Source organism: Hydra vulgaris, chromosome 02, assembly GCF_038396675.1.
Source record: "Hydra vulgaris chromosome 02, alternate assembly HydraT2T_AEP".
NCBI lineage: Eukaryota > Metazoa > Cnidaria > Hydrozoa > Anthoathecata > Hydridae > Hydra > Hydra vulgaris.
The window spans coordinates 12,510,236-12,527,408 of NC_088921.1; the positions used below are offsets into that span (position 1 = coordinate 12,510,236).

General features: G+C 27.6%; 1 protein-coding gene across 9 annotated transcripts; it reads right to left on the minus strand.

Moving 5' to 3' along the window:
• Positions 1–1,439: 1,439 nt before the first annotated feature.
• LOC136076747 (uncharacterized) lies at positions 1,440–9,871 on the minus strand. Of its 9 annotated transcripts, XR_010636556.1 has the most exons (7): positions 9,834–9,871; positions 8,221–9,757; positions 7,708–7,872; positions 4,138–4,195; positions 3,923–4,052; positions 3,190–3,288; positions 2,395–2,539 (listed from the first exon to the last, which is right to left on the minus strand). XR_010636556.1 is itself a non-coding variant. In XM_065790155.1 (5 exons), exons 2-5 carry the CDS (start codon positions 8,810–8,812, stop codon positions 2,096–2,098), a joined length of 906 nt encoding a protein of 301 aa, XP_065646227.1. In that variant the 5' UTR covers positions 8,813–9,757; positions 9,834–9,871; the 3' UTR covers positions 2,045–2,095. The 9 variants fall into 8 exon arrangements, 2 of the variants coding, with proteins under 2 accessions (XP_065646227.1, XP_065646229.1); XR_010636555.1 differs by having other exon boundaries at positions 3,190–4,052; XR_010636560.1 differs by lacking the exons at positions 7,708–7,872; positions 8,221–9,757; positions 9,834–9,871 and adding exons at positions 1,440–1,961; positions 2,046–2,099; positions 6,921–7,684 and having other exon boundaries at positions 3,190–4,052.
• Between the last annotated feature and the right edge of the window lie 7,302 nt (positions 9,872–17,173).

The following is a 17,173-nucleotide window of genomic DNA, read 5'->3' on the forward strand; positions in this document are numbered from 1 at the left end:
GTCGTCCACAAATTACTTTACGCTATAAGGAGCAGGGGGTTTGGTGATTTTGTGATGACTCGTACAAAACTTGCTTCTAAAGTGTTACGATTTTGAGACAAAGGTAGGGGGGAGGGGGGAGGGGGAAGGAGGGTTAAAAACGGTCAAAAATTGTGTGACGTATTTTATGGACGACCCCTTATCAAAAAACTACATTAGACTTTATATTTATTAGTTAACCGAAAAATTAAATTGACATTTAGTTTTGTAATTATTTGCATTATTCCAAGAAAAGTTTATTTTTCAAGTTTAAAAAAATAAAAATCATAAATAATGTAATAAAATTATTATTAGTGAATTTTTCAACTCAAGATATTAACTGTTCTAATTACTCAACAAAAAAAATCAGCAATCCTGATTTCAACAATGCTTTGGATTGCATAACTTCTAAAACTTGTGTGAAAAATGATAAAAAAAGAAAATTTGTGTACAACAAATTTTATTTTTTTATTTTTAAAAACACAGTTACAAAATAAAGTTAAAATTAGCTCATCAGTTTTTTAAATTTCCATATGAAAAACCATCTGAATGCAGAAACGAACAATGCATGCGACATCGTGATTTACATGCTCGCAAATGTTCTAGACATGCCAATTTGAAAAACTTTTTCGACCGTGCAAAGAGTACCTTGGATACGATATACCATAGGAATTTTTTTATGCTGAAGATTTGCAACTCGCTTTTTTTTAGCAAAAGCATTAAAAATTTTAAAAGCAGTAAGCTTAACCGCTTCGTATCTATCTCGTGCGCAATAAAACCAATTGGTTATTACCGTTAGTAAATCAGCAGTATAATGAGAAAATCATATGCATTTGTGCCATGCGTAGAATCAGGATTTTTTTTTGATGTTCTGTTTGCATTATAATTATAAAGTCTGATTCTTTAAATGTATAACATGTATCTAACTCACCCTGTAGTTTATAATATAAAACATTTCCCTTCATTTGCCATTCTTTTAGCCAAATTGCAACACTGTCTTGATCATTGGCATGAAGTTGTATAGAAATAATGTTGAATGCTTTCTCTAGGTTTTTGATATCTTGACGCTGGGTTAAATGTAACCTGGATTGAACACAACTTGTTTCATCTCTAATATCATCTAGGATTCTATTTTTGGTTACACCCATTTTAAGTTTGCTATCAATTTCTTGCCTTTGAACACTTGATTGAGAAATATGTTGAATTTCATTTTTATGTCCATAGTGTGATTAACAAGCATTAACATGTCCATCTACGGTTTGGGTAACTTTAAGTGTGGACGTGCAATTTTTAGCAATTTTTCGAGTACCTATTAAGTAGATATTTGAGATCATACCCAGTAGGCACAGCGACGTGTCAAAAACGTGAATTTCACGTCATTTTGGCACGTGACATTTAGGTGACTTTTTGTTCCCCATGAAATGACCAATTCACGTGATTTATGGACGTGTTTTTCACGTTACTTTTGGCACGTGATATTTAGGTAACTTTTTGGTCCCCATGAACAGTCTAAAAGACGTGCTTTTTACGTTAATTTTGGCACGTAATATTTAAGTAATAATTATGCTTTATAAAAACGAAGTGTTTGGATTCGTGTAAAGAAAAAAAACTCATCGTCGAGGAAATATTTAATACGTATTAAATTACATGGTTTTATTAGTCAGTATATTAGTTCTTGACATAAACATTTTGAATTTGTAATAAAAGCAACACTTTTGTTAAAATATCCTCCTTATATCCAATAAGTAATAAGTACAAAGTCATAGATCTGCAACTTACGAAGAGCACACTTCGATCCACAAAGAGCGCACTTCTAACTTAATCTAACGAACCAGTCGATATATTCTCCCATAAAAGCACGCTTCAAACTTAATCTAACGAATCAGTCGATATTTTCTCCGATAAGAATACGCATCAAACTTTATCTAATGAATCAGATTTAGCTAAAAGAAACGAATAAAATCTTAAATAATAATATGGTTATTTAATAACTATCTTAAATCACAAACTTTTAAAACAAATCTTACTTGGTAAGTTGCCAACCATTTTGGCAACAAGATTTTCTAGTTGTTTTCTTTTATCTAAATCATTAAATAATTTTAAGAAAACAATACTACATACAATGTAGAAAAATAAAAAAAGTCATTTGCCTTCTAATTTTATACTCTTATTGCTAAAAAATAAGGATTTAATAAAAAAAGACATAACAAAAAAGTCGACAGATAAATAAAAAAAAGAAGTACAAAATAAAAAATACAAGTCTAAAAAAATATTGTTTATCTAATATATCTATATCTAATATCTGTCTATAGATAAATATATATATATATAAAGTTAATAACTGATGGGCGTGATTAGAAAAAGACCTGTACTCACCTTATGTGATAACATCTGATTAAATAATTTGTTTTCTTTGTTTTCCATCTTCTTATATTTGCACTTGATTCTGCATTAACTTGTTCATACATTAACTCACTAGATGCAAAGGTTACAGCCCACGAAGTTGCTTTAAATGAGTAATCTACAAAGTTTTGAACATTAAATATAATTTTAGAATGCACACAGAAAAATTATAACAATTAAAAAAAATGTAATAGTTACCACATAACCTCACAACATTATAGTGGGGATTTTATATCATGATTTTCCTACCCATGGTGAGATTTTCACCTTGAGGCTCCTTTTGCTGTGGAAACATTCACCACGGCTGAGGTGCCTCATCTACCCCTAATTATATATAATATATTAAGTATAAAACTAAAAGTATGTATAATAAAGTATTGTCAAATTAGGTCACCAATATATACCGAGTACTAAAAATTCAATTCAGAACCAAGTTACATTCTCCAACAAGATATGAACTAAATTAAATTCTTGCTACAGGGTGCGATCACAAAAGAAGACGAAGAGAGGGAAAAGTGAATTTTCTCAAACTTTAAAAGTTAAAAGGTTATTGTGTCTTTCTACAGAATGATATTCCTAGGCAATAACATAACAATACCATTGGATCTTCTTAGTCAATAATATTTTATACAGAACTTATCATTTATCATGTAGTTTAATAAATTTAATAATAAAAAAGCTATAATAACTTATTTATTATTAAATTAATTACATCGACAAATTTGACAGTCTAAAATATTATATAATAGGGTAGAAAAAAAAGTATACCTTGTATTAGGGTTTGATCTTTTGCATGTTGCAATATGAGAATTATCTGCCATAACGTTACACGATTTTGAACTAAGCTTTTTAATATATTTATTAAACCTAAATTGACAAAAAATTTATATAAAATAATATAAGATGTTTAGATAAAATATTAAATATGTGACATTTTATTTTTGTCAAAAATGCATTGCGATGTTATAAGATATCTTATACCCTAATATATCTTATACCCTGAAATATCTTATACCCTGATACTTTTTTTATTATTATAAAACTACAATGCAAAATAATTATATTATTATAAAAGTATAATAAAAAGTAATTACAATAATGAATATATAAACTATATATTTCATATAATCATTATATTTAAAAAATTCGGAAAATTGTTTGCGGAAAATATCCTGAAAAAATTCAGAATATTTTCCCCCTAATTTTTCCCTTAATTTTGCATTCAGCCGAGTTGATGACAATAATATATACTTTAACTTGCATGTATGGAAAACTTTTCGGATATTTGGAAAAAGATAAATTTCAGAAAAATATCCGGTATTCCGGGAATATCCCAAAAAAAAATAATTCCTGAAACTATATTATAAAAAAATAGTAAATAAAATAAAGAATATCTTTCCAAGTTTCTAATCATAGGTTTTTATTGAGAATAAAAAAAGTTCCAAAATACACAATATTTTGGCAACGTAACTTTTATGCTTCAATCAAGTAAAATTGTAACCTGGACGAGGTCACCTAAAATATACATGATTGAAACGTGAAGAAGGAAACTGGGTAAGAGCATGCATCAAACTTTATCTAATGAATAAGTCGATATTTTCACCAATAATAGCTAGCGACACCAAATTTAGCTAAAAAGAAACAAATAAAAACTTAAATAATAATATGATTATTAAATAATTATCTTAAATCACATATTTTTAACACAAGTCTTACATGGTGAGTCGCCAACTGTTTTGGCAACAAGATTTTTTGGTGTTGCTATTTCTTTGATCTAAATCATGAAACAATTTTTAAAAAAAGCAATGCTATATTTGAGAGAAACTTGCTTTACATATTGGAAGGTTGTCAACATTGAAAGATAAGTATAATGCAGTTTCAAATACAATAGCGTCATAATCATCTTTTAGTGGGGGAAACATTGAACAAATCCGCATTAATAACCTGTTTTATATTGTACATCAGGGGTATGACTAAAAAATTTTTTTAAGAACTTTTAATTCCCCCTGTCACCATGAGTGGAGAAATTATATTTATAAACAGAAAATATAAGTTTTTAATGTTAATTTTTGAAAAAGATTACCCCCAAGCTGAAAATAATTTTTCCTATCTTTTTAATGTTATCCTAATAAGTTATAAATATTGCTAAAAATGGTCTTGCTTCAGACAAGAATAAGAAAGTTTGGGAATCAAATTTAGTGAGATTTGAAAAAGCTAAGACTTCAAGAATATGTGCTATTGTTAAAAGTATTAGTGAAATGAATAAAATGTCTTCAGAACAGCATATTATTGATTAATTTAAAAGTTTCTCATCAAATGTTAAAAGCAGAAAGGAGAGAGTTGGCTAAAGAAATTGAACTAATATGGAGAAAGCTGAATATTCCAATTTTACAAGGTAAATCACCATCAGAAAGAAAAATAAAAAAATGTATTGAAAACACTTGACAAAAATAGTCGAAAACCTGGAACTCAAAATTTTACCCGATTGTTTAACAAAACTGATGAGAAAGGTGAGTGGTTGTGTCAGGAAGATAAAGAGTTTTATGGTCTGCAAATGTCAATAAATGGAATAGTTGGATATTGTGCCACGATTGAAGATACTGAAGGTATTCATCCAAGAAAACTGGTGTTGATAAAGAAACAAATGTTCAAAAAACAAATCAGCCAAGACTGAGATTTCAATGAATCAGCTTGTGAACGGGTTATTCAGTAACTGAAGAACAGTGTTCCAGCAGTGATACCGAAGCTAAAGATGTCGAAAGTTTGTCATCATCATCTAAAAGATAAAAAACAAATTTGTCTGTAAATTTGGTGATTTCTGCAAAGATTAGTACCAAAAAAGCACATAAAGTCTGCAAAACTTTATCAAAAAATGGAATTTCTATTCCTACTCCAACTCATAGTGGTGTCTTCAAAGATGTCGGGAAAGAAGGAGAAAAGTTGAAAGCAAATTATATGGAGAACTTAAAAAATGAAAAGCGGTCTTTACACTTTGATGGAAAACACATAGAGAAAATGGAACATCAAGTAGTTGTTTTTAAATAAAAGAAAGGGGTTAGACTTGCTGTTCTTGAGCTGATGAATGGAAAAGGTGAAACAATATTTAATGGGATAAAACTTGTGCTGGATGAATATGAGCTGTGGCTAGCCATAAAAATGGTTGTATCTGATACAACATATGTAAATATCGGAACAAGATTTGATGTAGTAACACTGTCACAGAAACATTTCAAAACCATTGGACTAGAAAAACCTTCTTTTTTAGGATGCCACCACCATATTTTACATGTCATGAATAATCTTTTTGAAAGATTAACAACAAAACCAAATCTTCATTACCCATATGTGACAAGATTATGGCAAGAGTACAAGAACCCGAAGTTATTACTTTAGAATACTGGAGATCCTTTGACAAAAGTGAATTGGGTAGGCTGGTGAGATGACATGGACTTCCTGTATCACTTAATAGCTTGTTATAAAAAGTTCAAAAGCACAGGTACCTTTCCAAAAGTGAATTTCAAATCACATCCTGCTATAAGCAATTCAAGATGGAACTTGAGAGTAATTTTTGTTCTACTTGCTTACATTCTAATACCAGACTATCAAGAATCGAAATCTGCTCAAGCAGCATGCAACTTCATCTCTGGTTCATGGGGTGATATATGGTTTGGTGATCACTACTTCAATCCTGCAGATTTTGTTCATCTATTAGAAGCATGCAATGAGCATCCAAAAGCATTAAAATTGTTGAAGACATTTTGGTTCACAGAGCCAACACCAATTCCAACACAAGGGTCAAATATATGTGCAGAACGTCCAGTAAAAGTGATGCAAGATTTAGTGCCTTTATGTCATAGCATAGAAAAATTTAACATTAAATACTTATTGTCAAATACGCTGTAAAATAATTTTAATTATTCATGTTTATTGGTTTTCTATAAAGTACTGGAACATGTGTTGCAAAATTACATTTCTTATATTCCATAAATCTTGTTTTTAAATGGGAGGGGGGGGGGGGAAACAATTCAAATATATATATTATTCATATAATATTTAAATAATTTCAAAAAATGAAATAAATAAGTATTAACCTTTTTTAACAAGTAAAGCACAAGATCAAGATGTCATATATTACAAAAAGATAAAGTATATAATAATAATATATACATATATCAATAATAAAAAACATAACACATTTGTTTATTGATATTATCTTGGATAAATTCTTTAACCTTGTTGTTAAAAACCAAATAATACAAGAAAATCTATTTTTGGTTTTTATCTAATCGACTCTTGAGCAATAATGTATGCAGAAGTTCTACAGACATTATTATTGCTCAAGAATAAGTTCTGCTAGAACTTATAATTTGTCCATGTAGCTTACTTAATTTGATATTAAATTTGTTTTAACATAACTTATTTTGTACTAAATTAAGTAAGCAAAATGGACAAATTCGCTAGTCTAAAATATTATATCATAAAGTAGAAAAAAAGCATACCTTGTACTTGAGTTTAATCTTATTTGTGTGGCAAATAGGGACGCTTGGTACTAATTTATTTAACTTAATTTGATGTAATTTGGATATTAGATATTACAACTTAAAATAAATTGGACTATTTAGTTCTGTTTTAAATGCATTGCGTTATAAGATATTATATAGACCAAATTTTTTTTTTTAACTATGATTAAACTACAATAAAAATTAATTATATCATCATAACAGTAAAATAATTATAACTAATATAATGAATACAAAAACTATACTATAAAAAAATAAATAATATAATAAAAAATATTATTTCATATTTCTTATCACAGGTTTTTATTAAGAATAAAAATAGTTTCGTTAGGCGCGATATTTTGGCACGTAACTTTCACGTAAAACAGTAACCTGGACAAAGTCACCTAAAATAAACGTGATTGAAACGTGAGTAAAACGTTGCGTGCCTACTGGGTATAGATTAATATAATATTTGTATATCATATATATATAATACATAAAACTCTAAATATAGTAAAGATAATCATCATCTGTATAATTTTAAAAGATTTTTAAAACAAAGTGACCTATAGCACACAAAAACTAAACATGTTTAAGAGTTTTTAGATATTTCCATTAGGTGTTCTAATATTGTTTGAAATAAATAATGTATTTAACAAAAATTTAATAAGAAAGTGGTCACTGAATTAAGTCTTATAACAGTAATTAGATAAACAATGCTAATAAATTAAAATTTGTTAAATATTTTTCTTCTTCTAAATATCGTTATTTACTTGATACATACCACTACTTTTAACTAGTCTTTTCTTCGCAATGCATTTATAAAATCCACTTCTGTAGCATTGATAGTATGATACTTTCCTACCATCTTTATCAATCTTTTCACCAGAAGGTAAAACATATTGTGTTGCATTATTACTTTCAATATCTGATTTCCACATTTCAAATTCTAAAAAATTATTTACAAAAATTAAATAATCACTACAAGACAAAAAAGGAGAAAATGAATTTGAAAACAATTATCATTGTGTAACAACTTATATAAAAAAAATTCATAACATCAACAGGAACTGGACTAAAACATAGGCAATAAATATTTTTAAGAACCTATTCATGTTAGTAATTATGTTTGAAATTATTACAAATTCAAAATCATTTTCACAACACATAATCACTAACATATTAAAAAAATAATAAAGCAAGAATACAAAAATTTGTATGCAAAATAAATGGCACTTTTACTCTAAACTATATTTAAATAAAACATTATTTACTTTTAAAAACATTAAAGCATTACCTCGATAATTAGCAAACGATAATTTTTCGTTCAGAAAGGTATAAAAATGAACTGCAGATAAATGTTTTCTTAAATCCTTAATTCGCCTACATTTAAATCCACATTGAAGACAAAAAGAATTTCCTGATTGAAAATTTTCTTGTGCTTCATCAATTGATTTGTGTTTATTTTTCATATGCCACAGCATGTTTTTTTTTTGGGTGAAAGAGATAGTGCAAATTGCGCATTTTAAAGATAAAAAATTGGTATTTTTTACATTGGCCATTTTCTTTTTATTTATGTTGGATTCAAAAACATTTGTATATATGGCATCTTCATCAGAATCAGTATCACATACTTCAAAACTGGTGGAAACTTCACGCACAATAGTGGTAGGAACAACAAAATCAAGATTTATTTCTTTTGAGATAAACCATGACATTAAAACTAATCTTAAATATTTAGAATATTTAGTAGGGTCTTTTAGAAAATTGTAATTATTGTTCTCTATTTGATCATTATTTATCATACAGTTAAAGTAGTCATATTTTAAGCAAGAGATTGCACATACTATTATGGTAATAACTCCACAAATATTTCCACATGTCTGCATGGGATAATTTTCTTTGCAAAAAGAACTGCATTATTTAACTCCATTCATGTGTGTCTTTGGATCATGACAATAAGTGATATTAAAGCTTTAGCTTATGTGATACAATTTTCTGATTTATAATTTAACTTTAGTTAAAAAATCATCTGGAGCTGTCCATCCTAAAGAATCTCCATAGTAAAAATTACCTTCAATACTATTATAAACTGCAAGTGTCCAGTGGCAACCTGCATTTAAATCTGTGCCAGAAAATGTTTTCTCATTGTTTTCTCCAATATTTATAATAAAGATCAGCTTTTCAGGGACAACAGTTATTCTTGATACATAATGCTCAATATTTCCTAAAAAGTTAAAATAAATTACCTTTGAATGGCCTTGAATAGAGTTTAAAATGCTAGAAATTTGCAGCATATGATCTGATGAAAGCCATCTAGCACAACATAACTCAGCTAAAGTATTAGGGTTCATCACATATTCTGGTATTTCTTTGTTAGCTGGCCTTCTAAAAAGCACTTCTTTGAATTTTTCTATTAAATTTTGAGAAGGAAAAATACTGATTGATTTTGGTACTAACTTGGGAGAATTAAACCATGTTAACTCTTGATCAACTGCTAGCTTCATTTCTTGAACCCTATGAAGAGCTATTAGATGCTGAACACTTTCATACATGAACTTTCCTAGGTTGCATTCTATATAATGGATTCCACTCGCAATATTATTGCGCATAGATAGTTCAGTGGACCATTTCATTAACTGATGTTTAGGTGGTAAACTTTTAAGAGAAAATACATCATCAGTTATATCCACAGGAGACTGGCGTGTTTTGATAGAATAATCTTGAACAGATTTAATAAACTGTTTCTGTGACTCGCAAGCATTATGTCGATTATAATTGTTGATCGCAAGGTGATTAAGCTTTAACTTGTTTGAAGACAAGCTAGCAGATGCCTAAACAAAAGTTATGTCTTTTAGAAGAAGAAAAATTGCATTATCTTTAATGAAATAAAACTGTACTAAAACTCACCATCGTTATTGCGTATTAGATACTGGAATCTAGTAGCGAGTTCTATCGCATTTATATTGTACATATATTATATATGTATATCCATACAAAGGCATAAACTTTTTTTAAATACGGCAACGAGAAAAAATTGTTTTTCGGACTAAGGAAAACAATCTTTTTTCGTCCAATCAAAATAGGGAGCCATTCCTGTATTTAACGATTAGTTTTTTTTTTAGCTAAGATTTGTGCACGTTGGCAGTTGGCAGTTGTGCACGTTGGCAGTTGGCGGTTGGCAGACTTTAACATTCCTCAGAATTAGGCCGTATTTTTCGGTTACCGTTTGTAATTTTGTTTTTTCTAATAATCACGTGACAACCGCGACTTGATTATTAAAAACATTAATAGTTTAATGCAGCATGATTTGACATAGATTAATAAAAAGTTTTTTCAATAAAAAAACTTTTTTCAATAAAAAAAACTAGGAGTATGGATGAATTAAGTAATTATGAAAAAAATGTAAATATGAGTAGTTCTGAAGATACTATTTCAGATGAAAGTGAAAGATAACAGGTTTTTAATCTGCATTTTACACGTATTATGTGTTATTATTATTTAATTAAACATGGCATAAACCGTTTTCATGATAAACGTTATTTTTTTGTTTAAATAAACATAAACATGTATTGACAATATATTTAATAGGATTAGGTAAATCCTAATTAAAAATAGTATAATATTTCACCGACAGAAAAATTTTCATTAAATAGTATATAAATTATAATATACATCTCTCTCTCTCTCTCTCTCTCTCTCTCTCTCTCTCTCTCTCTCTCTCTCTCTCTCTCTCTCTCTCTCTCTCTATATATATATATATATATATATATATATATATATATATATATATATATATATATATATATATATATATATCGTCATTACATGCATCGATTCGTTGTTTTGAGTGTTGTGTTAATGTACACTGTACATTAACACAACACTCAAAACTATTCATCAACTATTTGTAATGGTTTTAAAAATGATAAATATTCGCCTTTTTTTTAAAAAAAAGTTATTGTTAAAATCTACGTAACTGTACAATGCATTGTACAGTTACGTAGATTTTGAGGATAAGTTTTTAAATAAAATAAGCGAAAGTTTGACATTTTTATAACCATTATGAATGGTTATAGCGAGCTCGCCTAAGGCAAGCTATGAGTTTGCAAGTAATTTCAGGGAAATTTAATGGAACCCATGTTAAACTTTCTGAACTTGTTGGTCAAAAAATTATAAATATACAATGCCAAATATTTTTGAGTAGAGTAAAGTATTTATGTTTTAATAATAAAAGAAAGAAAATGTTTGAAGAATTCACTTTTTTGGGACTTAGTAGGCCAGAATATTTTTTCCGACCACGGAAAAAATACTCTGGCCTACTGAGCATTGGAGTAATAACTATCATTTATGAAATGGGCGTATATTACGATATCAAAATACAGTTTTAATACTGTAATACTATTTATTAAGAGAAGATTATTAAAATTATATATCTAAACAATATTTCTTGACGTTTGCAATAAAATTTTATAATAAATTGTATAAACTTGTTAAATTTTTATACGCCGGTTTTTTAAAATCGACCATTGATGTGCTATTTTATTTATATCCAACTGGTCAACAATATCTTTTTCTACACCCAATAACACTAAAGAATTCAATCTCTCGTCAGCTATTGTTGATCTAAGATGCGTTTTTATCAATTTTAGTTTACTGAATGTTCTTTCATTTGTTGCAACAGTAACTGGAGAAGTCGAGGCTAAACAACAAATTTGATTAGCACATGGTAAAATATGCTTTACTTCTTCTGATTTTTCCATTAAGGAATTAAATGATGTTTTGTCTTCTTTTAACTTATTAAATAATATTTATAGTTCTGTTTGAACTAAGTCATAATCTTGAAGATTTGCACCTTGGCTGGCTGGTGGAAATGAAATATTAAGTTTATTAAATGGTTGAGAAAACAATAGATATAATGGTTCAATAGAAGAAATACATGTTTTTAAATTTTCATTTGTTAGTTTAAAAATGGTATCAAGAACTATTTTAAACTCTTTTCTGTAAAATAAATTCATTGTAAATTCTGTTTGTGTTGTAGAATTACAATCGAATCGTTTAGGAGCTAATTTTCTACGATGATGGTTTCGAAAATCAGCTTCAGAATTTATTCCACGTAAGGTGGCAAACTCTTTAGCACTATTGATGAAATTGTTCATTGCATAATCGTCATAGTTGATTGATGTTAGAATTTTCATTGTGCTGTCAATTAAAGTTATTGCATCAATTATAGATAAATTTTTTGCCTCAAGAGTTTCAGTAAGATACTTTAGTTTGTACATAATGTTCTTCATAAAAGATATAAAAACAATAAAATCAAAAGAAAGTATTTGTTTTCGAAGAGCAAGTGCTTTTGATCTTGTTCCTTTATCAAAACATTCGTTTAATAATAGAATTTCATCAAGGCTTTCAACAACAGCTTCTAATGAATTCCATACAGCTTTAACACTATCAGCACGAGCTGTCCATCTGGTTTTTGACAAGTTTCTTAATTGTAACGCACTTTCAATTTTGGAAATTTTCTCATTAAGCAAACCATATCTTTTATTACTTGAGGAAAAAAAGACATAAAGATTTTCTAATATATCAATAGAACTTCCAATTATACTACTAGCATCACAACTATGTTCTAAAAACGTGTTCAACCGCTGGGCTTGGCATGGTATAAATATAATTTTGTGACCAACAAGTTCAGAAAGTTTAACATGGGTTCCATTAAATTTCCCTGAAATATTACTTGCAAAATCATTGGATTGAAAGGGTATTAACTTCGGTTTTAATAAATTATTTTCTAAAATGTTGACTATTAATGATGCTGTACCCGAACCAATTTTATCGTTTCCTTTTTCAATTTCCAAAAGTCGCTCAACAGATTTGCCTTGACTATTAACATATCGGACACATACTGATAAACGATCCTGATGTGATATATCTGGTGTAGTATCAGCAGATACTGAATAAATGTTTGCTTCATGTATCTCTTTTATTATTATGTTACGTGTTTATTTAGCCAGTAGTTCAATAAATTCATTTTGAGATCGTGGACCTAAGTAAGTAACTTTATGTGATCGTAAAGAAGACTATTCCATCCAGCATTTCAGTAAGGGATTATGCCTAGTGAGTGATTAAACAAATTGCATAAAATTTCCTCCACTTTCGTCACCATCGCCTCGAAATGCTAATCCTTGTCGTGATAATGTTCTAACAATATCAAATAATATAACTACAATTTGAAATCTTTTTTTTGTTCTAACTTAATTGCTTCTTTTCTATTTGATATGTTCAAAATTATATCAATATGATTTTCAGTTGTCATAAATTGATAATAATCATGTAACGCTGGTTTATGAGAAAAACAAGAAATACGTTGCTGTAATTTACCTAATTTTTTAACTCCACAGCTTTTCATTTTATGCCATTGACGAACACCAGGTTTTACCCATGCTGAATCTTGATAAGATTCAGCATGGGTAAAACCTCATCTTCCTGCACCATTTGAATATAAAGTACATACAAAACAGTATGCAGAATCTGTCACAATACTATATTCTAATAATGGATATTCATTGTACCATTTAGGATTAAAACTATGCCGTTTAATGTTGTTAACTGTAGTATTAACTGGATATTCAGTTAATTTTGGCTGATGTGGCCAAGGTATTGACGCTGAGATGCTGAAGCAACCGAATCACGACTGCCTAGATCATGATTAATTATGTTATCGATAATATTGTTAATTGGTTTGGAACTTTCAGGTGATTTAGAGATTTGTTCCAATAAAATATTTGCATTTTTTAAGAATTCTTTAGAACTTGATTTTATTCTACTAATGGCCTGAATGCTTTCCAATAAGAATATCACAGGATTTGGAAATGTCTCAGATTTTAATTTAGACAAAATGGTACCACACTCGTTTAAGTCTGTGACAATATTTTCTAACTGACCAGCACACGATAACCAATTGACATCATCGTTTTGTATGTCAGGTTCATCTATTGGAGACAATTGAATTGAATTCTCTTGAAATAAATCCTCCTCTAACATTTGAGAACTACATGTTTCATATTTCTAAATTATATTAAATTATATTATACTTTATATCATATATATATAACAAATATTTAAATTCTAAATCATTAAGTAACATATATCTTTAATTAAAAAAATAATAAATCGCAAGTTATAAGGAAATAACTTTAATTAAAAAAGCTTAATAAATTCAATTAAATTAATCCAAAAGAAGCTAAAAATAAATGCTTTTAATTTTTTAAAAACGATTTTACAATTTTTATCCTTGAATATGTGATCTTTATTCAGAATACATAAGGGATTTGTTAAAAAATACATAGTAGATTGATTTCTTAAAAAATACATAATGGATTGATTAATTTATTAAAAAATGCATAAAGGATTAATTGATTTGTTAAAAAATACATAATGGATTGATTGATTTCTTAAATGTTACGTTTTAACTTAAATTAAAACTCAGATGTTTTAAATTATTCTACAACTTTATTAGCATAATTATCGTTGAACTTAATATTACATTAAACCAGGTACATACCGATTCTCGTTTCCCTGCGACTTTGGAAGTTTTAACTGCACTTTGAAAAGGATTTTCGAGAGCACCAACGTGTTTTATATTTACTGATATCCCATTATGTACTTTTTCTTGGTGTTGTTTTTTAAAATTGTTATTAAATATACTGCCACATTTTAGACATTCAACTTTAAATCTCTTACGTTTTGCCCCTTCATTACTCATTCAAGAAATCGCATAACAAAAATATAAATATTTTAAAACTCAAGAAAACAAAACATCAAGTGCAACTTCGTTGTGGTTTTAAAGACCGCAGTTTCTTATGGGATTGATATGCCTAAAAAGTTATTTTTTTCAACGTCACCAAAACGGTACCCTATTTCATTCCCGAAAGTCGTAAATATCAAAAAGTATATAATATATCAACATGAAATTTACATTTTTTATTTAAAAAAATATTTAACAAAACTCAAACACTAATTGTACAAGTTGGCATCAATGCCAACTCAAATACTAAATGTACAAATATGCCAACTGACATGCACAAATAACAGCTTTGGGGGGTGTGACACCCCCTACACCCCCCCTTCGGGACGGCCCTGTATATATATATATATATATATATATATATATATATATATATATATATGTATATATATATGTATATATATATATGTATATATATATATATATTTATATAAATATATACTTATAAATATATATATATATATATATATATATATATATATATATATATATTTATGTATATATATATATATATATATATATATATATATATATATATATATATATATATATATATATATATATATATGTATATATATATATGTATATATATATATATGTATATATATATATATATATATATATGTATATATATATATATACATATATATATATATATATGTATATATATATATACATATATATATATATATATATATATATATATATATATATATATATATATATATATATATATATATATATATATATATATATATATATATATATATATACATATTAAATATATTAACTTTTTACCATTACCATATTAAAGTCTTATATTTCAGCAAAGCAAATCAGAGACCATTTTCCAGAGTTGGGGGAGAAAAATAAACAAATGATAAACGATGCTACTTCAAAAAACGGCTATTTTCATAGCCAAAAAAACATTATAGCAGCTGAACATCTGTTAGTTTATAAGAGTGCCTAAGGATAGTAAGATTAAAGAAGTTAAATTAAATTTTTTTTATTAGTTTATAATGAGATACATTTAATTCATCATTATATGATGCTTACATGTATATTAAATAATATATTTTCTTTAGATGCTTGTCTACCTTTGCACACAGCAAATGATAGTCTTAAGAAGTCAAAAAGATAACGTTGTGATAAGATAAGTGTTTTATAATGTTATATTTTTTTATTGTATATTTGTAATATTGTCAGTGATATTGTTACCTGTTTAGATTTATCTTTTATATTGTTATCTAAATTTATCTTATATAATGTTAAAGCAATAAAGTCATTGCACTATAATTTCATGGCAATGTCACAATTATTTTATTTCCTTACGCTTGATTCTTTTTCCAATGCTAATACACACTAAAAAATCTGTTAAAAATGTTAACGGAGTATCTCCGTTATTACATTTTACAGTAACTTTGTAACAGATATGGATTAAATTAAGAAATGAGAGAATAGAACAATAGATTACTCCTTTTGCTACAAATTATCGGAATACTTTTGTTAAGTTCACGGAGTTGACGCCTGTAGAAATTGTTTTTTTTGTTTCCATAGACTTCAGTGTATTATATAATAATTGTTTGTTCATGTTTCATAAAATTCAGCGTCATATTTATTGACACAATGTTCAACATTATTCAAATTTATATTTATTAAAATTTAAAGAGAAATTACTTAAATGTTTAGACTGTATGGAGGACATTAAAACCAGTTTCAGTCCCAATAATAAAGTAGAATATATTGGTTATCAATCTATCAACAATCATATTCTGGCAGTTTATGCAAGATGTTCATGCCTTACAGTACGATAAATTGACTACGGGGTCGTTGAGCAGAGATTAACACTCGCTAAATACAACTAAAAGTTTAGTTTATATTTAGTGTATTACTTAGTTAACGCGTTATACATGAAGATTTACGATTTTTGTTACAGAGTGTTATTTTTTATTTTACTAAAGGTTTATTTCTCTTGACTCAATCTAAAGATTTATTTCTTTTGACCCCATCCAAAACCCGACTGATTCTAATACCAATCGGTGTAAATAATTTGTTGCTTTTAAAATAAATACTACAAAATGTTTTGGTTATGTTTATTTTGTTACAAAAAAATTACGGGCAAATGTTAAACATCATGGCATTTAGGTCAGGATAACCGAAATAGTTTTTTATTTCAATGCTACGAAGGATCCTGTGACTTCAACTTTGTATCTGTTAAACTTACGGTATGTTTCAATCGTGTAGGGTAAAGCAACCAAATTCAAGTCAATTACCAAGTTCCATTTTAAATTTAATTTCTTGAAATGTAATACCTGAGGCAAGTAAGATATTAATGTTAATAAGGTTACATCATTTAATATAAATTGTTTATGTTACTTGCATGATAAAAGCTGAATATTCAAAACAAAAAGTTTAAAAACATTTTTTGCTTTATAATATTTAG